We start from the raw sequence: 23,139 nt of genomic DNA, 5'->3' as shown, positions 1-23,139 counted from the left end.
ACAAAACATAGGTGCAGCAGTTGCGGACGCCATTTCGGCTTGTAAAACATAGGAGCCAAGGGGATTGATCAGGCAGGCGGCAGTTTTATGATTTTGTACTGATTTTGACGCACGTGCCGCAACGGCTGCATCCAGTGTGGCAAAGGGTTTGCGCTGTTTTGCGCGTCTACCAAGCGAGCCTCCGGGAAATTCCTTGGCCGGCCGGGTTGTGATTGTTCTAATTATCGAGTTTGGAGTGCGGATAATCCGATGGCCAATCCGGAGCTGAAACGACGCGAGGAGGAACTCCAAATGAAGCGCGTATGCCGGTTTTGTCTAGAGCCGGACGCTTCGCTGTTGTCCAAAATCTACGAGAAAGAATCGAAACCCTCAACAGCACCGCTGACGCTACAAATAATGGCTTGTGTGGCCGTCGAGGTAGTGTATAGTTGAAAATAATTACCGTGTGTGGCTTAACTACCGTGGATAGTAGATCATCAGGTGGCCCAAACGTTGCGATCCTGTGATAACCGGATGATGAGCGCTTGGCGCGCGAGGACGCGCGCTCACAAGCATTTTCGTGCCACGGCTCTCGAGATTCAAAATTCGTTCTGTTCTCTTTTTCCACCGTAGGTCTATCCCGGAGACGGAATGCCCGAGTTCATCTGTAGCGCGTGCCGCGGTGTGATGGAGCACAGTTATCAGTTTAAACAGATTTGCAAAAAAGCCGATACGCTGCTGAAATCCTATCTCACCACCGGCGAATGGCCTGCTAAGTTAACGGTACCAAAGTTAATGCCGCAGTCTCCGCCTGCTACCGTTTCCAAGGCCACCATTCCAAAACCCACCGTTTCAAAAGTTACAGTTTCTGTAGTAAGTTCGATCTGTTAAGGCAAGTAGCTGGTCAATTCCTAATCGCTCTATCTGGTCGTTACAGGCGATACCGAAGACAGGATCAAAACAGTCGCTAGAAAAAGGAATCCCTTCCAAAGCATCAACAGAGGCTACGCAGGAACCGAAGCCGGCAATAAAAACCGAAAAGCTGTCGCCCCGTATAATCGTCTTGGGTACGAACAGTTTGCAGCAAATCAAGAAAGGGCAACCGGTCGCCAGTGCTCCCCAGCCGCCTTTGACACTCTTACGTCCCGCGGGCCCACAACATACCTCGACACCGATCGTCCGTCGACCGGCCCCCAAACCACCGATAACAGTGCAGGCAGTGCAACTAGCTGAACCGGAACCGGTTCAAGAAACGAAACCGGTGCTCTCGCAACCACGGCCTGCTGCAAAGAAGCCAAAGATTTTAAATGGTCTCGGCAAGCCAGTGTTATCAAAGGTTGAAGAGAGCTTCGTATCCACGGGTGACGGTACGGTGCAGATGGTGATTAAACCGACGGACGACGTAGCTCACGGGCCAGAGGCAGTTGAATACATAACCGGTGATGACTACGGTGAAAGGGATGTGTTTCCCTGTTCGGAGTGCGACCGTTCGTTTCCGCTGAAGCAGCTGCTAGACATTCATAAGCTAAACCACTCCCGGGAACGGAACTTCCCGTGCGAAGAGTGTGATAAGCGGTTCTTCACGAAGTACGATCTCGCAAAGCACATGTCCACTCATACCGGTGAGCGGCCGTACGTGTGTGTGATTTGCCGGGCCGCGTTCAGCCGCTCGACGCTGCTTACACGCCACCAGACCGTGCATAAGGACCAACCGAAGTACCGATGCGTTTACTGTGGACGCGAGTTCCTGGCACCGGCGGATCTGGGCAAGCACATGGCAAACCACGAAAAGACACGTCCCTTCCAGTGTTCCTCCTGTCCGAAGAGCTTCCGCTACAAGCAGGGTCTAGAGCGGCATGAGGTGACGCATGCTGCCAATCAGCCGTTCAAGTGCGAATATTGCCACCTGAGCTTTATGTCGAAAGTGAAGCTATCGCGCCACTTGACGGCACATGCCGGTTCTCGGCCGTATCCGTGTCGAATGTGCAGCAAGTCCTTCCTGTTGAGCCATCACCTTACGCGGCATCTGCGGAGTCACGGCACGAGCGATCAGGCCCAGTATCGGTGTAGCGATTGCGAGAAAGTGTTCAAGGATCAGAACTCGCTCATCTACCATTCAGCGCAGCATGCTACCGAAAGTCTGACGTGTCCTCTGTGCCGCGAACATTTCGAGGATGTAGAGCAGGTGGTCGAGCATATTCAGTGCCATTCCGACACGCCACAGTTTCTCTGCGACTACTGCGATCTCATGTTTATCAGCCAAGCGAAGCTGGAGGCTCACTGGAAACAAATGCATCTGAATGAGCTGGCCCAGGAGCGGTCCTCGGTTCAGCACAAGCAAATCATGGAGGAAGATGGAGCAGAAGCATCGATGGAGAGCGAAGATACGGATAAGGAGGGACAACAGAAGCAATCAGCGCAGGGGAATCTCCTGCTTACCAACGAGCAGCGTACAAGGCAGATCACGATCGATGGTGAGCTGATCGAGGCAGACATGCTGTTAGAATCCGATGTCGCAGGATTCGATGAAGGGAACGGGATTTATCTTTACGATGGTACGTACGATCGATTGCAAAGAGTTCACATTAACCAATACTCATGCTAATAACATATTTTTCCTTATCCCCCCCATTAACCAGAAAATGGAGAAATCTTCCGAGATCAACCGGAAGTGGAGAACAGTCTGGTGTTCGAAGTGACGGAACTCGAGCTGACACCCAAGGAGGAGGAAAACAACGATCCGCTTCCGCTCGCTGACCCATTGGCCACACGAAAATCTAAACCATCATCACAACCAAACGAACCAAGCAAAGCCAAGACGACATCAGAGGATGCTAGCAAGAAGCCGAATCGGCAGACCAGTTTGGAGAACTACTTCAACAAAGATACAAAGAAAACGGTATCGGAGGTGCTGAAGAACCTGCCGAAGGGTGTGACGGTTAAAATGCCAACATCGTCGGGCAAGGCACAGGAGAAACCAGTTCCTCCCGCTGCCAAGGAACCAAAAGTATCTCCAGCTGCAACGGCACAAAAAAGAAAAACGGTCACCGAACTTCCGGTTGCGATAGCAAGCACCACCATTAAAAAGACTTCCACGGAAGCCCCGAAGAGTGCATCCACCGGAAACACCGATAAGAGTATCCCGCCTAAGGCAAAGGTGCGAGTTGTGACGAAAAACGACGGTCCCCAGGAGGCGGTACGGGAGAAATCTGTCGCAGTGAAAGCGGCGCATGAAAGAAAGTTGCCTACCAAAGCAGTGGCCACCGCTGCAGGCAGGCCGAGCGTTGCGGTGAAGCGTCCAGGAGAACCGACCCGTTCTTCAGCCGATGAGGGAGCGGGTCCTAGCAAACGGCCAATGACACAGCGAGCAAGCATCGCGACTAGCAACGCGATAAAAGTAGACACTACTAGTATCCGGGCGATGAAACGTGTAACTGCCGGTACGCCCGTTGGTAAGCCGATCGAGATGAAAGTCGGCGGGGAAAAGATCAAGATGCACAAAGTCTACCCGAAGTCGGGCCAGGCCAATCAGATCAAACTGAGAAGCAAGCAGTAAGAAGATAGGTGTTTTTAGGATCTCAATGTAAGCGTTTATTTTCTCTTATTTGTGACGATGGAGTGTTTTTCAGTTGCCCAAGCATGACATTTTTTTTTTAAGGATGATTTGAGTATTCGATTGTTGCCAATCTAGAAGAGCGATTCAATGTGAAGCGTTAAGTTTAATTAACTTAATAACTAGCCGATATTTGCCAATAAAATGAAACCAGCAATTTCCCAATTGCTGCAATACTAAATTAAATATCTTAAATGTTTTTTTTTCAAATTATTTTTTTTTCAAATTTTTTATGCGCTTATGCTGATGGGTCGCTGTCGCCCGCTGTCACCAAAAGGTAAACAAACAACGCAGCGTGTGTTCGTGTAATTAGTGGACGTAGTGCGCTTGCTAGTAACCATTACCATTATCTAAAATGGGGCTACTACCCCCCCACCCACACGTGGCCACCGCGGGGGCACGTTAGCGCTGGACGATAGATCGCACACTTATTGGTACGGATGGCCGTGCTTCTCTATATTACGCTCAGTATTGGGGACGATTTGCTGGCGCTCGGCAGCGCGCTCTACGATTGTCGTGGTTCGTGGACGGAATGTAGATCGCAGTTGGCCTTGATACGTAAGGAACGCCAATTCGAGTCATTGCTACTGCAACGCTACCCACCGGATCGGGAGGACAAGGACGACGAGCCCGAACTGCGACGACGACGACGCCCACAGCACCAGCAGCAGCACAGAGGCCAGCAAGTGAAACAAAGGATGTCAAGTGAATCATTGGATAGTTGCGATTATGCTTTCCCCGAAACTATTCCCTCGCCAGGCTCGATTAGCCTGGACAAGAGCTCCTCGACCGAGGTTGTGTACACGCTCGAAAACATCCGGGAGGTAGCGCCGGGACTTTGCTTCGTCGTCACGGGCACGGTGCTGCTCACCTGTGAACGCTTTGCCGTGAACCTGATGCTGAAGAACTCCGATATAGCGCTGCACATCAATCCGCGACTGCCACAGAACTACATCGTGCGCAACTGCTACGTGAAGGGGAGCTGGGGCCGTGAGGAGGTTGCTTCTCCGCTCACCTTCAACCTGCACCGTGGCCACCGGTTCGCTCTGCAGATACTGGTGACCAACGAGGCCTTCCTGATCTGCGTCAATGGGCGGCACTGCAATTCGTTCAAACATCGGCTCCCTTATCGGAAGATCTGCACGCTCGAGGTCAAGGGTGATGTGCGGGATGTGGCCGTCGATCAGTGTTACATGGAAAGCTATCCGCAGCTAGAGCTCGAAATAGTCAAACGACGCACACCGGAGGAACAGCGGCAGCAGGTGGTGGAGGTGAACCAACTGGAGGGAATGGAAGTCAAACAAATGCCCTACACCGGCGTATTACCGGTCCCGTTCACCAACGGCCAGAAACTGCACATCTTTGGACGCATCAAACTACTGCCACACTCGTTCTACATCAATCTGCAATCGAGTGCCTACGTGTGGCCTCATCCCAGCATCCTGTTCCACCTGAACCCGCGCTTCGGTAACGTCGGAGGACGTCACGTCATCTGCCGAAATAGCTGGCGCAACGGCAAATGGGAGCGCGAGGAGCGAACGGAAAATCCGAGCGGCATGCAACCTGGCAATCCGTTCCACCTGCAGATTGAGTGTACCGATGTTGGCTATCAGGTGATGCTGAACAACAAGCTGATTTCGGAGTTCATTTTCCGGGACAATCCGCAGCTTGTCGAAGCAGTCTACATACAGGGAGACATCAAGCTGTACGACGTTGTGGTGGAAACGGCGTACTAGATTAGTTGTGCTCGATATAGAAAATTCCAAAAACTAGTGTACCCTAGCCTACGCTCACAGAGAAACAATATTTGGAGGCTTATAGTGTCCTGTAGCTTGTAGTTAGGGCGCACGTTCAAGCGTGCGCCACGTATGTGTCTTTGGCGGACAATTTTTGGCTGGCAGCTTGCTTGTCTTATATATATTCTATTTGATTCGGTAGATGGAACAACTACGGCTGTTAGCGTTCCGCAATATTGCTCCCAATGGACCCAAAAACGAGAACAATAAACTATGTGTTAAGAGATGTTAAATGAGAAGCCAGAATTCGTTGCTTTTTTTTGGTTCAAAACCTTATCAGTACCGTGTACTTTCGAAACGACAAGCGTATTCTTATCGCTTGATGTTCTGTGTTAACTGGAGGACTTTTTTCGACTCTCTATTCTTAGCACGTTACGGTTCTGGTCCCTGATACAGTGCTTTTAGTCAACCCAGTAATGAAATTCATTTAACTTTAGTTAAAACTTAGACATACATTTTAATTTAAATATGTAAGAATTGGTTTTTGATTTTTTCAGTATATCCTCTTTGAATTGTTGGCATTTCCGCAGGGTTACAGTATCATCAAGACCTTTCTCTGCGCCGAACGTTACGCATGGTGTTTGCTCATCGAATTACGTACATTTTCACATGATCTTTTTTTAAACACCATTATTCCATTATTTTTTCTCGATCTTTGCTTTCATCACGACGATCGTCCAAAATGTACAGTGATGGCCAGTCGTATAGCCGCGGTGTTCTCATGTTTTTTTCAATAGTTGTAAAAATTGATTTAATCCAATGAGTATTTGATTAATGATTGATTATGATTATGTTATTTATCGCATAAGTTAATATAAATGGTTATTTTTCGAACATATGCCCATAAGCACGTGATTGGAAAAAAAATGATTTGTTGCAATAAACTTGTGATTAGTATTTGTTAAGTCTATTCGCAATGGTCACCTTTTTTTGCTTGACTATTTTCTATTCAGCATAAACTCCTATTCATTTTGCCATTCAACGCTGGCTTGACCAGGTGGCTGATCTCCTTATCAGTATCAACATGACTAATTCTATGGTATTTTCTGTTTAATGTTCTGCAAAGTGCAAGCAAGAGGGGAAATGTGTCTAATTATTTCTGCAGACCTGCAAAACCTCGATTGTCTTTCGATTGGAGCATACTCCTGGGAGGAATGGATTGCTCGCTGGCCATTGAGACGAAGCATAAGATCCAGCAGTATGTTATTCATCTGGGTTTTTCAGCTGCATCAGTGAAAGGTGGATCAAAGAATAACGAATGCACTTATCAGAAAATACACCATCATTTGATTATAGAAGATTTAAGCAGTTTATTATTTAAACAATAGTTCTATTACATCAATGCTTCTTCAGCTATTTTTCAGCAGCCGCTTGATTGTTAAACTATCGCTAGCTATTGACTTTTCGTCACTGCGCCCTTCCTTAAGTGTTACAAAAAATCAAAAACCAACAGAGAGTTAAATATGTCAGAGGATTTATTTTAAACGTAAAAATCGTTCCACACTTCGTCATACTCGCCGTAACGAAGTACGATGGAGGGAGTTAAACCTAAATTTTAAATGATAGAACCGGTGCGTTAATAAAACGAACACTAAATCGAACAGTACACACTACTTAAGGGTAAAACACACGCAACAACCGTGTCACCAGGCGATTGCATATCCTGCAACCTGTGGAACGGTAACGGAAGAAAATGCTGCAATTGCTTGCAAAGAGCGGCTGATAGGGTGGTTGGTTGGTTGACTAAATGGTTGGGGGGTGTATCGACGGGCTGGATGCTTTCTGAAGCGACGAACCCGTAAGCAGCCCGTCGCAAAAGATGACTCACGGGAGAAGATAGGAGCTGCGGGTGATCTGAAACGGCTTAGGCCATATCGTGCTTTCCGTCCAATCGTCGCATCTGCGATATAAATGGGTATTTAGATTAGCGAAGTGAAGACATTCCATCGATACTTTGCTAAAATATGATGAAATGAAATGAACAACGATGATTGATTAAAACAAAACAATTAATTTAATAAAATAAAAACAAACAAACAATGAACACAACGACTCGGAATGTATAAACGAACAGCATGAGCATGATGATGAGATGAGATGCCCCGGTTGTTTATGGTGCCCTGAGGTATTAGGTGGTGATGACGGACTCCTCCAGCGCTGCATGTTTCATCAGATTCAACATTACCTCTTTGTCGTCGGCCGCCGTACGGTAGCGTTCCGAGGCGCAGTTCGAGGCCGGAGCCTTAAACAGTTGACAGTACAGGAGGGCAGCCGTAATGCCACCGAGAGTCGGACCGGCCCAGTAGATCTGCAATGCAATCCAAGATGATCACGTTAGCATCAGCAGGTGATCGTGTGATCGAAATCATTTAAAGTAAAACTTACCCAATGGTTATTCCAGCTTTCGGTCACTAGTGCGGTACCGAAGGAGCGGGCCGGGTTCATGCTCGAGCCAGTATACTCGACGATACCCAGATGTCCGAGGGTGACGGTCAGACCGATGGCGAGCGGGGCAACAAAGCGCGAGTCCGGTTTGTTCTCATCGCACACTCCAAACACGCACAGGACGAGCACGAATCCGAGGAAGAACTCGAAGCCAAGGCCCTGCAGCTCGGTCACACCAGCCTTGAGGCCCGTATTACCGAGACCGTGCTGGAAGGTCTTTGGGATTAGCACGTCGAGGGCGGTGGTCGCTGTCACGGCACCGGCACATTGTGCTCCGACGTACAGGATGGCACGGATCAGGCTAACTTTCCCGGCCGCCAGCATACCGGCGGTTACGGCCGGGTTGATGTGTCCACCGCTGATGTGACCAATTGACTGGAAAGAGAGAGATAGAAAGAGGAGAAAGAGGATTATGAGATGATCGCCTTGACTTCCGTCCATCGATCAAATGATTGAGCTTCGTTAAAGGGCGAAGATAACGAACGCGACACACAGAGCAGATAATACAAACACTCACCATAACCACCATAAAGACACTCAAACCGAAGGCCAGTGAAATCAGCGTCTTATCACCGTCGGCGTGCGTACAGGCGGCACAGGAGAAGAAGTTCAAGATGAAGATACCTGCGCCATGGAAGAGACAAACAGACCGCATATCATTAATCCTCCTGCCTAGGGGACCCCGTGGATCATTCATCATCATCGATCGATCGATCGTACCTACGAACTCCGCCAGTAGGGCCCTCCAGAGACCACTCGATTTGTCGGACAGCTCGTCCGCTCCCAGCTTGTAGCCCATGATGATGCTGGCGGTTGTGGTGAAGGTGTTTGATGAAGGTTGTTCTAACTCCTACTTCGGTTCCGCTGCTGGAATAGAAAAAACTACAAAACGTGGAGGGGAATAGAGAATGTGGGATGAGAATCTCAGTGTCCGATTACCGTTGGGCAACGCATCGCTGACGTCAGTCCCACCGCAAATGGTGCGATTGCAGATGTTTTGCCTTATTTTTTGCACCGCCATTTCGACACACCTCTCGTTTAGGGGGGTGATCGTAATTTTTCCTTTGCCGCAATTTGTGATCAATGTTTTCTGCTAAATCATAGAATGTCGAAGGATGCCGTTATGGTTTGCAGAACGGACGATCTATCGCACTCCAATTGTAGAACACGCGTGAAGGTTTCAAGTGCTTTGTGTGCCGTGTGCATTATTCATTTGAATTCCCATCGAATCGAAGATTTATAGCTTCTCGGGAGAAGGATTCGCGAAAGTAGACAAAATGTTGCTATTATTGACGTAATTCGCGCTCCAAGGTCCGGTGTTGGAATTCGCAAACATGATTTATGTCTAGAACGATCGTTTCAGTTATCGAACAGCGATCGATCAATAATAATCAACAGTTGTGGTCACTAACACCACAACCAGTTCAATAAAAAGAATAAAAAGAATCCGTTCCAGAACACTTTAATCCCTGCCAAATTGCTTCGATCCGGAAGGCGGACCACATTCCACAACTGGCCGAAACTTGAAGCTCGGCATCGAATGGCGGCACTCGATCGCAGCATCGAAGCAGAACGAACCACAACGAAACGGCAACGGGCACCGAGCGCAGAAGAAACTGTTTACAGCTTCAGAGAGGGGGGAATTCCCCTGCTTCCGCCAGTGGCCAGTTTCGTCGCTTCCACTCCACGCGCTGTCCGCGGGAGTAACATGATTGATAGCCATCACCGGAGATGGCTTGATGGCGTGTCAGAGTCAATTCGGTCACATTTCGGACAACATTCCACAATGGTCGCGGCCAGTGGAACACAATTCGGGATTTGACCCAGTATGTAATGCGTCGCTGAAGAAGGCCATTGACTCCTGGAATTGTTTCGAGTCCGAATTAACCATTTCAAGGCACCAGCATTGCCAATGTCACCGCCATCCGTATTGGCACAGGTGCGCTCCAAGTTCATGTCCTACACCGCGTCAATGCTAATCGTCGCTTCTACCATTTGCCTTCGTCAAAGTAAGGAGTCTCATTACCACACCCGGTCGCTTGTGCGCTAGTGCAACAGCACCGCTGCAGCTACACAAGAGCGTCTGGGTGCACTGTGTCGTCTCACAAACGGCGAATGACCAAAACACAAACCCAACAGGGCGGACGGACGGACTAGGTCACGGTCCGCGGTTGCAGTTGGAATAAAATATTCCACTACCGAACAGCGTAATCGTCTCCATTGCCATCCGCCGCCGCCATTGATGATCATGATGTACCGAGCAGCTCCAAAGTAGGCGGCAGCGAGTGCATCGCCTACTGTGGACGAAAAGCGGGGGAACGAAACGAAATGAAATTTATGTTCTCCAGTTTTAGAGGCCCCAGGGTGGCGTGTCCCTTGCAATCAATGCCAGCATGTCCGTTGGCGAAACTGTGGTGACATCAAGCGACTTAACTATGATTGATCGATCGATCAAAAGGGGAGTGTGTTTTCCTGGTAAAGAAGACAACGGGCGTCCTTAGGATCCCGTGATTAATGAACAAGTAAAGCGCCACAATTGTCAACGAACGGCATCGTGGTTGAAGTGATTTTCTACGCCAAAAAGGGGCCCACCGTCCATCAGTGACAAAGGAGCACCGATGGGCAGGTGGCCGCCACGTTGAGCATCCCGGAAGCCCGGAAAAAGGTTCATGCGGTCGACAGCAGAAAGCAACTCGGTGGTTGCAGCAACGATGGAGTGATTTGATAAATGGCAGGCTAATTGCTGGCAGGCACCGGGCAGCCGGTTAGTGTTAGGTTACCCTTCGCGAGCGGGCAATTGTCGCTCGGGTGCGAGATATATGCAACGATGTTGTGCATCGCGTGCTTTCAGCCACCACGGGGCCACCACTCGTTTGACCTTTTGGCGGGATGATGGTTAAGGGAAAAGGCGTTTAAAAGGCTTCCAGATGATGGTGCGTTTGGTGTAGTGCACGCAAAGCTATCCGTTCGATGCACGCAATAGCAGAGATCTCGCGCGTTCTAACCTTTATCAGAATGTATTTAGAAGGAAGGCCCGGGGCTCGGTGGCACTCTCTCGGGTTTGGTTTTCTGTTAAGGCGTTGCGCAAATTGGAATTGGAATGCTGGCTAAATTTTATGGCCAGTTGGCATGATGATTGTGAGACCTTCATTCGCATAAGCATTGAGAAGTGATTTTCCATTTGTGATCCCGATATGGAATTAATGCGTACACTCCATAGTTGGCTTAGCAATAGATCGTACAACGGAATTTAAAAGGGAAATATTCATCTGATCAATCAGCGATTTGATTCTAATTTCAATTTTTTTTTTCCAAAAACTATGTATGATCAAAGTTATCTCATTTACTGCTCTGACTTATCCGATTTGTTTATAAATAATCTAAATTTCATTACAAGTATAAACATTTCTTTTAAATTTCTAACACTTCTTGCAAATGATGAATTCAGTGTCACTGTTTTGAAACGCAACACTGCTCTCCTTGTGCTCAATTACCTCCACTAGCTACTCCCAGGCGTATGCTAATCCTTACAGTCACTAGTTTGAAGCGCACATCTCATCTCAAAATACAATAAAACACGTGGCACCCCCCCGTGCACCACGTGGCCCACACTTGTGGCCCCATTTCGGAGAACCGCAAATAAGACAATCAGTTATTGCAGTAGCATTCCGAATGGCACTGGCAATCGTTTACTATTTACGATTAGACCCCACCGCAATGTAGGCACCGCTTTGCCGTTCTATCGTTCGCTTATCTCTCTCTCTCTCTCTCGGGGTGCTTCTCCCCCTCCCACGAGGTGGTTACATTCGATGGTTGTAGGATATGTAGGTAATTAGTTTACTTGGCAAATATTGAAGCGCTTCTTCTTAGCGAGTGGGCTCACGGGAGTGCGCGTTTCCACATTAAACAATGCTGCCGCCACCGGCGTCTGTTTGTCGGAACAATAGATAACCCTATCAGCGCGCGCGCACCCGCGCATCGAGCTCTCGAATGCTGGAATGCACAGCCGTCGGACACGCTGAGTGCGGGAAGTGATTGTTGAGCTGCAGCTGAATTGTATCCATCGATTGGACGCCGGCGACCACGCGACAAAGTGACGAGTGCGACCTTCGCTTGGTGCCAACCGCGCGCTCGTGGCTCATTCATCGCGAGTCAATCGTTTCGCGCGCAAATCGTGAGTTCCGTTGAAGTGCGATGCTGCTGGATTTCCCTGCGTCACACCAGGATGCCGCGTGAGATAGGGGATCATCAAGCGGTCAAAGATTCGATTGAAATTCGCGAAATTTTCCTCAATCTGATGAGTCATGTTGTTAGTCAGATGTTGCCTAAGGTATGGATGACCGCAATCTGGGCAATCATCATCATAATTAACGCGTGTGATTCCATAAACATCTTGCGGCAACTAGGTGAGTGATCACCTGCAGGCGATCTCGCTTTTCGAGTGGTACCACATCTGAATGTGCGTGATGTAGAGAACAATGGGTGATATCCAAATGTGGATCACTGCACCCAAAAAAGGGTCGATCTTCTTATCATACCATTCCCACATGATGTCAACTAACAAGCACGCTAATGAGACCATCAAATCGACGCCACTGAGATGAAGGCAGCCGCCATCAACAAGCCACACTTCGTTTATTCTCTGATGGCCAATGAAGACGCTAATGGAATGGTGTTGTTGTTAAACAAATCGAAACAGATGAGCAACATTCGATGTATTTTTTTTTGTGTCGATAGACGACTGCGCAGAAACAGAAAAATAACAGATAGCGATGCGATTACTCGAAGCATTCGTAGCGAGTGTTTCCCTGGAGTAATTAAAATGTCATTTGAGATCGTTCCTTTTGTTTTTGCTCCTGATCAATAATTGATTTGTTGCGTAGAATCAAGCTGCGTGCAGTTGGACACATTGGAATGCAACAGGTAATTGTTCAAACAGCGAGGCTCGACAATTACACCCCTGATCTCATGTCCAGCCAGTGACACCTGCATCCTGATTAATACCATAAATTCCCAGTGAGTAATGCCGTTTAAATTGTGCCGTAGAATCACTACAAGAACAGAATTCTCGAAAGCCCACACTCTGACTTGTTAGATAAACGATCCGGTACTTCTCCATCAAAAGATTCTCACCCCCAACTCGCCAGTTCTGTTAGAACAAGAACCACAAATGTGTGGGTCTAATCTCGCTTCACGAGGAGAAACTACGTCTAGCACTAAATTGGGCAGCGCTGCGTAAGCCGGCTTCTCCGAGATCTCGGCCACAGATGGCCACCACCAACGCCCAAACGGCCGGACGTTAATCACGCATCTCGCGCTCACGCCGCGAGAACGGAAGTGGCTATTTCTGCTGAATGCGTTCTAAATTGCTGCTCACTGCAGCTCATCTTGGTGGTGCTTGGCCGGCGAGATCGTAATCACGCTCGTTCCACCGGTCGGTCGGTCGGTGTGCCAGATTGTTCCTGCTCTTTAATAGCTTCTAACTGTCACTCGCTGGTTTCGAAGTGTCGATGAACAGAGAGCAACACCGTGCTGGGGAGTCGCGGAGAGTGCGCGGGCTCATATTTCATAATGATTGTTTTCGAACGTGCGGCTGGCAGTTTGCAGCGATGCTGAATAAGTTGCTAATTTTTACTGCATGCACACAAGGTTGTAAGGGCCGTGTCAGTGCGGACGTGTCCGTTACCGGTTGCGGTTCGGTTGCGATCCCCCTCACGAGGAAGGAAAACTTGAAAAAACCATCGATCGCCGTCGTCAGGTGTGAGTTGCACGATGTTCACGGTGATGTCCGCGGTGCGATCGCTTATCCGTGTGCCGTATGATCGGCGTGTCAAGATACGCGCGCAGTACGAGCGAATGATAAAAATTCTAATTACCACAACCTCCAACGCGCGATCACGATCGCCGCGGACGCTACCGGCGCGACCTTTGCTGGCGAACGCGTGTCGTTGCATTATGTTGTATGGACACGATCGTCGCACAAATCACCCGCACGAGTAACAAGCAATTTAGATGGTGGATACAACCCAAAACGATTCGCGATTGAATTGTGAAAACAGATGCGAAGCGACACGCACTGCGTGAGCAGATTGCGCGTAAAATGCAGAGTATGAACGCCATCGCCATCGTCGTCGTCGCGTTGTCTGATTCCAAAGGTCCCCAGTTTGCGTGACAGTTTGGTGCCCGATTCATCATCGAGCCGAGATTGTCTGCAATTATCGCCGTGAGATAGATTGGCGCAGGGCAAGGTTACTACGATATGGTAAGGCTCGCTGTTACTGAGCCCTGTTGGTGATGCTGTTGATGCACTCGATCTAGTAGTTAGGTAGTTAGTTGGCAGCAAATCAATAGAACGAATGAACGAACGCACAGTGCCGCGCTAACAACTGTAGCAAACAGGATGGAGAGAGTTAGTCAGCTGCTGCTGGTGAGTGGAAATAATTTAACACCCGTCTCTGGCCGGCGATCGTACGCGCAACAATGCGACTGCGGGTGTCACAAATCATTCTGGCCACTTGAACATTAGCCCCGGAGTTAAGATGGAACGGAAAAGGTCTCAGCAGAAACATTATCCAGACGCGAGGCGCGTGGCCGCAATCAGATCGCTTTGCTGCAAATCACTCGTCTTTTGGAGGGATCTCACTGGCCGGTCGGGCTGGTAGTAGTTTTAGTTAGCTGTGGTCTTTATGGCGATACTCTTTTGAATCTAAATTTCATGTGTTTGTAATACCGTACAGAATTATACGTATTCGAGAGTATAGAAGAGTGCTTTAGACGTGTGTCATTGACCATATAGCTAACACTCACTTGCACATCGTAAAATGAAGGAGAAAAGAACGCCAGCAGGACTGAAAACTATGGCGCCCAACGGCCACCACTTCAGAATCTCTGTCCTGACGCCGTTAACTAACAGTGCGAGCTCTATAAACAGGCCACACTTGTAGTTGATAACGAAATAAAAGAACTATCTGGCGAGTGCTTGTCACACGCTATACGGCACTTATCCTTGAGTTTCTTCTATGCCACAGCTTCACGCCTCTTACAAACTCTAACGTGCCATCATAAAATGATGATTTTGCAACAAATAATAAGTAGCTTAGCATTTTAATGATTTACTTACCAGTTGGCACGAGATGGTATGCTGGTTGTCACCTGATAATGACGATGATGGTACAAACGATCGCTGAATGTAACTGTTTCACTTTTCCTTTTCCCTACACCGCCACGCCACGATCGCCCTTTTCTTCTTATCGCAACCGCTGGTCGGCCCTCTCCAAAAAGGGACAATTAAAGGTTTCACAATTGACGTTCCGTGTTCCCGTGTTAATTGTTACCTTGTAGTAACACTTTTTACGATAAAATACCACACTTCTGGTGACTGATTGCTTGACGTAAAACAACGGTTTCGATAAGCGAACGGTTACAACAAGTGAAGACACTTCTTCTAGAGCGTGGGTTTTCTGGGTCCGATCGGAGCGCGCTGCTCAGAAGCGTTGCTGTTCGCACGGAAGATAAACGAGAAGTGGTAGCTCAAGCCACTTACTGCTCGAAACTGCGTACTGTTCGGGCCGCGCGCGATGATGTGCGAATTGAGATCGCGCGGCGCGCCATGGGTAAATTTGGAAGGAGGGGAGCTCAACAGGCTCAACCGTCAACCGATGGCGACCGTAGCGATGAGGACGTGTAGAGCGTTCAAAGGAGTGCGTACTATTAGGAGCGTTAACGTCTAACCAAGCATTTTAGCGTTTTCTATGGTTTCAACATAAGATCTGTAGAATCCAACATCGAGCATCATAACAAACCACGGTGTAATAGAAGACGTTTTATAAATAGCAGCATAATCCCCAGATCACAGGATATCGAAGAGGGAGTTCTATTTAAACGACGTCCTTTGAGACGCAACAGCATATTTTGTTTTTTTAAACTCTTGTCTCCGCTTCACTTCATTTGATTGTTTATGATGCCTTGACGCACAAGGTCATGTGGGACAAAGAAAAAATCGCTAGAATAGTTTTAAATTTGGATTTATTGGCTTTTGATTTTCAGAGCACCTGTGATTTAAGAAAAAACAACAGCGTTCTTCAGTTAGGTAATGAGTTTTTCCAGACAGGTAGTTGAGATATTGATATTGTAGGCTGTTGAGATATAGAAACTTTCAATCTTCTACCTGATAAATTATGTGCACTTTTGGTAGATCAACATTACCAACTGAGCCTTTGAAAACGTGATGTTAAGGTAAATGTTGCACCGTTGGTGATGCTCCGTGTTTCAACCCGCTGTATCTTTATCAGTTTTGCTTCGATTGAATCCAAATATTTTCCACGCGATTCTTGAAGGTTTCATACTTCTATGAAAAATGTGTAAAAATTGATACGAAGCTGAATTTTACTTGTAAAAATCATTTTTAAAACATGTTTCCGCGATGCCTTTGGAAAAGCTACCGGGCAATTGAAAAAGCTCTAGGCGACATGGAAAAGCTCATGCTAAAGCTCAGCCCCACGCGGCAAAAAATTGCAGCGCAACGAGCGCATCCGAGCACGTTTTATCTACGATTTTTAGCCTTTTATTGCTTCCTGCCGTAGATCAGGATCATCTTTTACAACCCTTGTTCAATTCTATTGGCAGACACTTGAAAGGTGAACACCGTTAACTGCACTGCAGCACGTCAACAACAATTGACGAAGGGCGCCAACTGTGTCAGCACGTGCGCGATTGCGCTTCAGCTGTCCATTTTTATCTTATCAATCACTCCCACCGACGCCGTCACCCAGTTCTTCTTCTCCCAGAGGAAAGAGGAAACAACATTGGCGCATCGCGACGATTCCACCAAAAACCCGGGGCGCGGACCGATATCGGTTACATCTATCATCTTGCGCACCAGAGTGCGGGTAGACTGTAGAGTATTTTTAGCATGTTCCGTACGACGTTCGTTACGATTCGTTAATTTTTTATTAGGCCAAACAACTGCGCCCACTCGATTGTCTGCCGGTCACAGTTGTTGCTGCTGTCGCCGCTGGGTTTGGAGGTCAGCAACCAAAAAAGGATTCCCGTGTTGCGCCATTGCAAAAAGATTTCTTTCCTCACCGACGAAAGCAGAATTCTTCGTTTGGTTAAACGCAAACGTCCGAGGGTAACCACAGCAGTAATTGGATGGAAAGTATCGCGCAAACAAATCATAAACACAAACTCCTTCGGCGTCCCTCAAATCGGCAGTTGATCCATTGTCCGGTTGATTGGTTTGCCCCAGAGGTGTGCGCGGAATCAGCAGGGATGCTTAGCTGGAGCGGATACTTGGCACATCGGCAGCGAGCGCATCCGCACCGCAAGTGGCTCGGTAGTGACTTGTGAAAATTATGGTAATTAAATTTTCTAATTACTCTGGCGCGATCGCCACTACACACCACCCCGCAGCCGGGGGCGATGTAGCGTTAGATTAGCTTTTAATGATCGATTTGCGCCGTACTTTTGCGCGGATTTGTAAAAGTCTTCCTTTTCTCACGAGCTCATTACTGCATTGCGGCGGAATTGCTGGTGGAATGTCAATCTCGCAGAAGCACAAGATCACTGCGTGCATCGAGGCCGCGTAAATAGCAGCGTATCCTTGAGTCCATCGGGAAGTAACAAGTAAATCTGATGATTGTATTTTACAATATCAGTCCCCAACCAATATAAATATAAATTGTGCAAGGATAACTTTAAAGAATGAATAAATACAACGCCAGCAACTAGAAAACAGGCACCGCAATCACGCAATCCTTGTCCATTCATTTTAAATTGCATCATCTAGAAACATTATCCAGATAACAGTCCCCGCTATCAGCACCGCACATTCCACACGTTCTGCAATGTGCAAAGCACGCGAACAGGCATTGTTTAACCTGCACAAACCTATCCTGCATCTCGCCGCGACACAAATAAGCGAATCAACATTTGCCTAAGTCCATAATTAATATTCCGATTCCGACGTCAGCACAGCCTGTGTGCCTTACTATACGCGGGATGTAGTAGCGCCGGAGGAGCTTCCGATGGAAAACCGGCCACCAACCCAGGACAGACGGTGCTGCTGTTTGATAACGCAACAGGCACTGGGTACGCTTGTGTGTCTGGGCAATAATACGGCGACGTGTGATTGCGGTTGGTCATCCGTTGTACGGCGACCGGTTGGCACCATTTTACCGGAGATAACAGCTTCCTAACAACCTGATATGGGACGTCATCCGATCAGGAGGTGGCGCATTCTTTTGATTTTTTGATGCATTTGGCATGATGACGTCAGAGCAGACGTGAAAAACCCACTGGACACCGGCCATTGCATCGTGAGCATCGCTGCGCCGTTGATGGACAACATAATGGAAGATGCTTGGATCGTTTCGATCGATAAAACGAAGCGGTGCGATAACGCAAAGATCGGATAAGTTCAGGATTGTCCGTCCGGCCCAAGGAAGTTTTTAACAATTTTGAAGCGTTCTAATCGATAAAGGTTAGTGTGTTGTTTGTGCAGCTGATGGAAGGGCGTGAGCATCAACTCGTGGCAAAAATAGCAGCTGGCCGACAATGTCAAAATACGGAGAATATGGAGCGTGTTTTCTGTTGGATTGATGCGAGTTTGAAATCTACGTGATTTTACGTTATAAAACATCAGCCAAGGCGGCTGCTATTGAGGTTTGTGTGGTGTTTTTGCGATGTATTTCTTAATTGCGCATGCAGCAAATCATAACCATTACGATTTCCTATATTGCAACGATGTGAGCGATCACGTTGGCTTTGTAATCTTTCGAATGGAAACGATCGAGACGAAAACAATAACCGCTGAAAGTATGTGGCATGCATCCGGCTGGCGAAACGAGGTGCATTCTACTGTCAGAAGCTGCACGCTGGTCAGTACTGGATCGTGCACGATCTAATTGCTGGCTTACGAATTGCGCAAAAACAAATTCTTCGAATGATGCACAGATAAGTATCGAACAATGTAAGTGTTGTTCCCGTGATTTCCACACAAATGAGGATGACCTGTGCCTGTCGGTCGCATACATTTGAAGAGTGTAATTATTTGGCTTCATGTAGACTTGCCTGAGTAAAATGCTACCTCCCGGATTGGTGACACGCCTTGTCATAAAATCCCCGATACATCTGGTTGACATTAGTATTTATAACTCGGCCAACAGCCAAAAAGGCAAGGGCAGGACAACAGTTAGAAAAATATTAGCATCACCAGCTGATCGGTTATGGTCCCTCTCCGTCGCCAGTCAAAACGTTTTACAGATATGATTCCTTACCCTGCCCTTACTGTCTCACGCGCCTGAAGATGCCAAACGATTGTCGGTTTTCTTTGAAAGATAACTCGCTTTCCCGAAAATCGAAACAACAGGCCACGAGTGGGTGCGATAAGTGTTTTGTGACGCCAGCAGCAGCAGCACGGTCAGGCTGGCAGACAATTGTCGGCAGTAATTAAACGTCTCAAACATGGAAAGTGGGCGGCCACGGTCCGTGTGGCTTGGTTCCTGAGCTGTAAATTATACGATCGCATCATTCACCCCACTGCATAGCTCGGTGGTCACGCGGGCAAACGGATTGTCGTCGGATTGGCTTTGACAACGCCCAAAACCCACCGTCGTCGTCGTCCGCGTCGCGTCTGTAAATATATTTTTATGTCAGCTTGAATGAGAGCAATAAATGAGAGCGAGAATGTTGGCGTGGTGCGGTGAGAATCTGTAGAATTTATGTTGTTTTGGTATTACACTGTAGCGGATAGCAAATCGTAAACGTAAATTATCGGTAACCGCTTGCAAGTGGCGCTAATGTCGCAATTTTTTATTGTTTAAACGTAGTCTTAGAAATTGCCGTTGTGATAAGCTAATCATTTCAGTTGATTGATTATTTTCATTAACTTCCAACAACTACATTACGGCAAGAAGAGAGGATTAGAACCTTCATCATCCTACTAACTTCCTCGTGAAGCTCACCTCCACGGTCGGGGAATCGAAGGACTAAGATGTATTTTAACGATCGAAGGACCATTATTGACACCTTGAAGCAGTCAATCGCATCAATTCGTTCGTCCAATCAGCAGCTAATTAAACACTTTTCAAACACCATACACGAACGCAGCAGTTTGCATACGGTGGCGGAGTTGTGAATGCAAAACCGAAGAACAACGCTAATCCGCTTCCCAGTTTGTGCAATCAATGAAGGTGTTGGTGAACCTCCGCTACGACAAGGAATTTCCGGCGCCAAAACGGAAAAAAGCGAAGAAAAAAAAAACAAAAGATAATGCACCCGGTGTGTCCATCGGGTATGCGTTCGCGTTTTCGCGCACTCTCCGTGCGATGCCGCGTGTATCATCCATAATTAATTGCCCGCGGAGAAGAGAAGCACGCAGCAGTAGTAGTAGCAGTAATGGACGGCAGAGTTCGTTACGGCTCACGGTGGAGTTCATGATCGAGGCTGGGCCAGAAAACGGTTGTCACCGGTTGGTGTGAGGTCGGGTGCAACGTGACGATACGCCACGGATGTGACTGAATTATTAATTACGGCTTCTGACATCCTGCCTGCGCCTGTACGACGTGCCGATGCATCTTCTGTGGCGAGCGTAGCAGATGATGCCCGGTGACATCGCCACTTACGTGATAACCTGTGCCTGGGTCGCCCGCGGGGTAGAGGATGCAGGTTTCCAGGTACCCCCGGTAGGTACGAGACGAGATGCATCCCATTCAAGGTCATTGTCGTGTGTTTAAGAGAGTTTTAATCGTCAACATGCCTCATTATTCATATTATCGTTTGCAAGAATATATCAGTCGACGAGAGATGTGATAAGAATTCTTAATGTGTGGAAAATAATCAGACAAAGCTAGGGGAATGCCAAGCGCTACCTAAGAACATGCTGATCCAATCCAATTTCCAACATCACATCCAACCCCGTTCAAATGTCACCGAAGAACCGGGAACGAGGCAATAAACATTCGAATGGCGATATTGTCGAATCAGCCGGGCAATCAGAACGACGATGTCTCGCTCTTTGACGACGATTTTCTAATTTTTCGGATGGACTGTTAACGGCGGCCAGGCGCGTCTAATGGGATTCCATTTGGCAAATGAATCCAGCACAGCGGCCACACCTCAGTCAGCATTCTCTTGGAGGGTGACAGTACCCGCCTAGTGACTGCCAACATTTACCCTCGAATGACCTTTCACGACACGACGGTACCCTAAGAAGTTGACAAACTTAACTCAACGCACTAGAGAAGCTACGCCTTTTAATCTACCTAATGTAAAACAATAATCCCAATGAGGAGGGTGGGACTCGCAGGGGCCACAATTGGGTCCCGCACTTCAAACACTGATTGGTAATTTACTCACGTGCCATGCATACACCGGCGCCCCCATAGGTCAGTTTTTGAAACAAAGATTCGTGGGACGGCATTTCAAGTAAATGGAATTGGTGTGCATCGTATCGATGTGGGTGAACAGAACGGATTCCACTTCCTGAACGCCAGCGCGAGGATTCCTTATCAAGCACTTTGCAGGCGTGCGGCATCGTACGCCAGAAACCGAGGAGCAGAACTGGTACGCGATCGGAACCGCTTCCGTCATTACGGATTGGTTGATTGATGGACGGTTTGTGATCGATCGAGGGGTGCCCAGTGTGATGGAGAGTTTGAAAACGAAAAACAGAAGACACATCAAAATCCAGTCACATCCACGTCGCACCCTAATTGATGGCCATGGTTTTACCCACTAGTAACCCTAATTAGAAGGGCTTCCGATGGACGGTTCCGTGGAATTGTAGTAGGATACATTGACAGGATCACTGTTTACGAGAAGATACCGATAGGGATTTGATGCTGAAGGTGTTACTTAACATCCAAAATGGGAAAGGCCCTCCTCATTCCACTGATTATTATCAAACAAATCTCATTGTCAGTGTCAGTAGAGTGCGCTGTTCCAAAAATAGTTTCCTTCTTCAATCCATTCAAAATCTGAGCTGAAGCACTACGGCTTCGCACTCACGCGGCAGTCTACTCTCCGATGCTACGAACACAAAAATCCACTACATTCGAGCAGTCCCCGACCGACCGACCGACCGACCGACGGGTGCGCGCGATCCGAATGCAGCGTGTTCGCGCGGATTCGAGCTGCCGCGTGCTGATGGTGGGCGCCATGAGGCACGGTCCCGCGTACCTGCTGGGTATATTTACTTTCGCGCGCTCCAACCCGCCACGCTCATTTAAACGTTGTCCGTTGCACAGGTGGCACAGCAGTCCCGCGTGGTGCGTGGTCAGTTTCACTTCGTTTCAAATCTTGTTTCGTGTTTCGTGTTCAGTGTTCAGCATCGTCGTCGTGTCCATTTTGTGCGTGTTTTGTCCTGCCCCGTTGTCAATTTCACCGAACGAACGTATCCAGGACGCGCGCGCGTGTATTTCCCGTTGTTGGCCGCACGATACAGGTTTGTTTGAACGGATGGATGGAAAAAAACTCGGCGCATTACTAGCGCACGTAGACCAGTGATACAATCGTCGCCTCCGCGACCGCGTGCATATGCCGCCTGTCGCCACTGATAAGATGATTGTCACACGGTGGTTACCGAAACCGAAAAAAAAGAAACACAAATCAAATCATATCGAACTGCAACATTCCAACCCCCACGACTGTCTCCCCGGATTCATGGCTTTGATTGGCTGTCGACCGTCAGTGACATAAGATAGTGTTGTTATTGTTTGTGGGGATCCGGCAATTCTTGTTCTTTTTTTTTTGTTAGCTTCCCTTTCGCTCCGTTCTTGAGACATAATGAAGATTTACACGGGTCGATAGGCGTTACTCTTATCAGCGATGCGCCAGTCGAGTGCTTCATGGCTGGCTGGCTGACTGGATGGCCGGCCGGGGGACTAGATTACAATCACGAGTGTGGCGAGAATGCAGGAGGGATTTATCAGAGCAGTACGCAGTTCCCATGCAAGTGGATGATCGATCTAGATAGCGAGCGAACCGGACGTGTGCGAGTTAAGTAATAGAGAACGATAGGCGTCTTGTGACAATTAGTGTACCTTTTGTCTTGGTTCAGTGAAGTGAGTCTTAATTGAGGGAAAGTTAGTTGAAGCGTTTACCGTACAGTGTGTTGAAGAACGAATTCTAAAATGAACAATAGAGGCATTAGCAGATATTTTTATGAAGAATGCTGTTTTATTAAATGATCTGCACAGTAAAATCTTAAGTTTTAGTGCTTTTCATAGTTAGTGATCACGAAATAGTCGTTCTAAATCTATCGCTTTTACGAAGTATCATGTTTTGAATGACCACTCGACCACACTC

The 23,139-nt window shown here is 47.9% G+C and overlaps 4 protein-coding genes across 9 annotated transcripts in view; 3 read left to right on the top strand and 1 right to left on the bottom strand.

Moving 5' to 3' along the window:
• The first annotated feature begins 216 nt into the window (after positions 1-216).
• On the top strand, positions 217-3,724 carry LOC126581792 (RE1-silencing transcription factor-like). Its single transcript, XM_050245676.1, has 4 exons — positions 217-417; positions 613-852; positions 917-2,534; positions 2,619-3,724. The coding sequence occupies exons 1-4, from the start codon at positions 250-252 to the stop codon at positions 3,533-3,535; spliced, it is 2,943 nt and encodes a 980-aa protein (XP_050101633.1). The 5' UTR covers positions 217-249; the 3' UTR covers positions 3,536-3,724.
• A 159-nt stretch (positions 3,725-3,883) lies between these two features.
• On the top strand, positions 3,884-6,223 carry LOC126581799 (32 kDa beta-galactoside-binding lectin-like). The gene has a single exon (XM_050245686.1). The coding sequence runs from the start codon at positions 4,033-4,035 to the stop codon at positions 5,326-5,328; it is 1,296 nt and encodes a 431-aa protein (XP_050101643.1). The 5' UTR covers positions 3,884-4,032; the 3' UTR covers positions 5,329-6,223.
• A 622-nt stretch (positions 6,224-6,845) lies between these two features.
• On the bottom strand, positions 6,846-15,382 carry LOC126581802 (aquaporin AQPcic). 3 transcript variants are annotated; one of them, XM_050245692.1, is made up of 6 exons: positions 14,954-15,367; positions 8,554-8,715; positions 8,351-8,457; positions 7,774-8,208; positions 7,574-7,696; positions 6,846-7,288 (listed from the first exon to the last, which is right to left on the bottom strand). In XM_050245692.1, exons 2-6 carry the CDS (start codon positions 8,630-8,632, stop codon positions 7,253-7,255), a joined length of 780 nt encoding a protein of 259 aa, XP_050101649.1. In that variant the 5' UTR covers positions 8,633-8,715; positions 14,954-15,367; the 3' UTR covers positions 6,846-7,252. The 3 variants fall into 3 exon arrangements, with proteins under 3 accessions (XP_050101649.1, XP_050101647.1, XP_050101648.1); XM_050245690.1 differs by lacking the exon at positions 6,846-7,288 and having other exon boundaries at positions 7,380-7,696; positions 14,954-15,382; XM_050245691.1 differs by lacking the exon at positions 6,846-7,288 and having other exon boundaries at positions 7,380-7,696; positions 8,554-8,700.
• A 6,664-nt stretch (positions 15,383-22,046) lies between these two features.
• Positions 22,047-23,139, top strand: part of LOC126581803 (aquaporin AQPAn.G) — a 34,570-nt gene continuing 33,477 nt past the window's right edge. The window contains exon 1 of one of the 4 annotated variants that reach the window (XM_050245694.1): positions 22,047-22,276. The gene's annotated coding sequence lies outside the window, so the exon portion shown is untranslated. Of the gene's footprint in view, positions 22,277-22,778; positions 23,030-23,139 lie in introns of those variants that run through there. The other 3 variants (XM_050245697.1, XM_050245696.1, XM_050245695.1) reach the window with 3 other exon arrangements.

This window comes from Anopheles aquasalis, chromosome 2 (assembly GCF_943734665.1).
Source record: "Anopheles aquasalis chromosome 2, idAnoAquaMG_Q_19, whole genome shotgun sequence".
In the NCBI taxonomy this organism is placed as follows: Eukaryota; Metazoa; Arthropoda; class Insecta; order Diptera; family Culicidae; genus Anopheles; species Anopheles aquasalis.
This window is presented reverse-complemented; position numbering and strand designations above follow the sequence as displayed.

What these genes read in the sequence shown, in the direction of transcription:
- LOC126581792 (XM_050245676.1), top strand. Translation starts at nt 250, where the DNA reads ATGGCCAATCCGGAGCTGAAACGACGCGAGGAGGAACTCCAAATGAAG. An exon ending in CAAAAGTTACAGTTTCTGTA is followed by an intron (nt 853 to 916) that starts GTAAGTTCGATC and finishes TGGTCGTTACAG; the next exon opens with GCGATACCGAAGACAGGATC. An exon ending in CGGGATTTATCTTTACGATG is followed by an intron (nt 2,535 to 2,618) that starts GTACGTACGATC and finishes CCCATTAACCAG; the next exon opens with AAAATGGAGAAATCTTCCGA.
- LOC126581799 (XM_050245686.1), top strand. Translation starts at nt 4,033, where the DNA reads ATGGCCGTGCTTCTCTATATTACGCTCAGTATTGGGGACGATTTGCTG.
- LOC126581802 (XM_050245690.1), bottom strand. Translation starts at nt 8,632, where the DNA reads ATGGGCTACAAGCTGGGAGCGGACGAGCTGTCCGACAAATCGAGTGGT. An exon ending in CCTACTGGCGGAGTTCGTAG is followed by an intron (nt 8,458 to 8,553) that starts GTACGATCGATC and finishes TCCATGGCGCAG; the next exon opens with GTATCTTCATCTTGAACTTC. An exon ending in AAAGCTGGAATAACCATTGG is followed by an intron (nt 7,697 to 7,773) that starts GTAAGTTTTACT and finishes ATTGCATTGCAG; the next exon opens with ATCTACTGGGCCGGTCCGAC.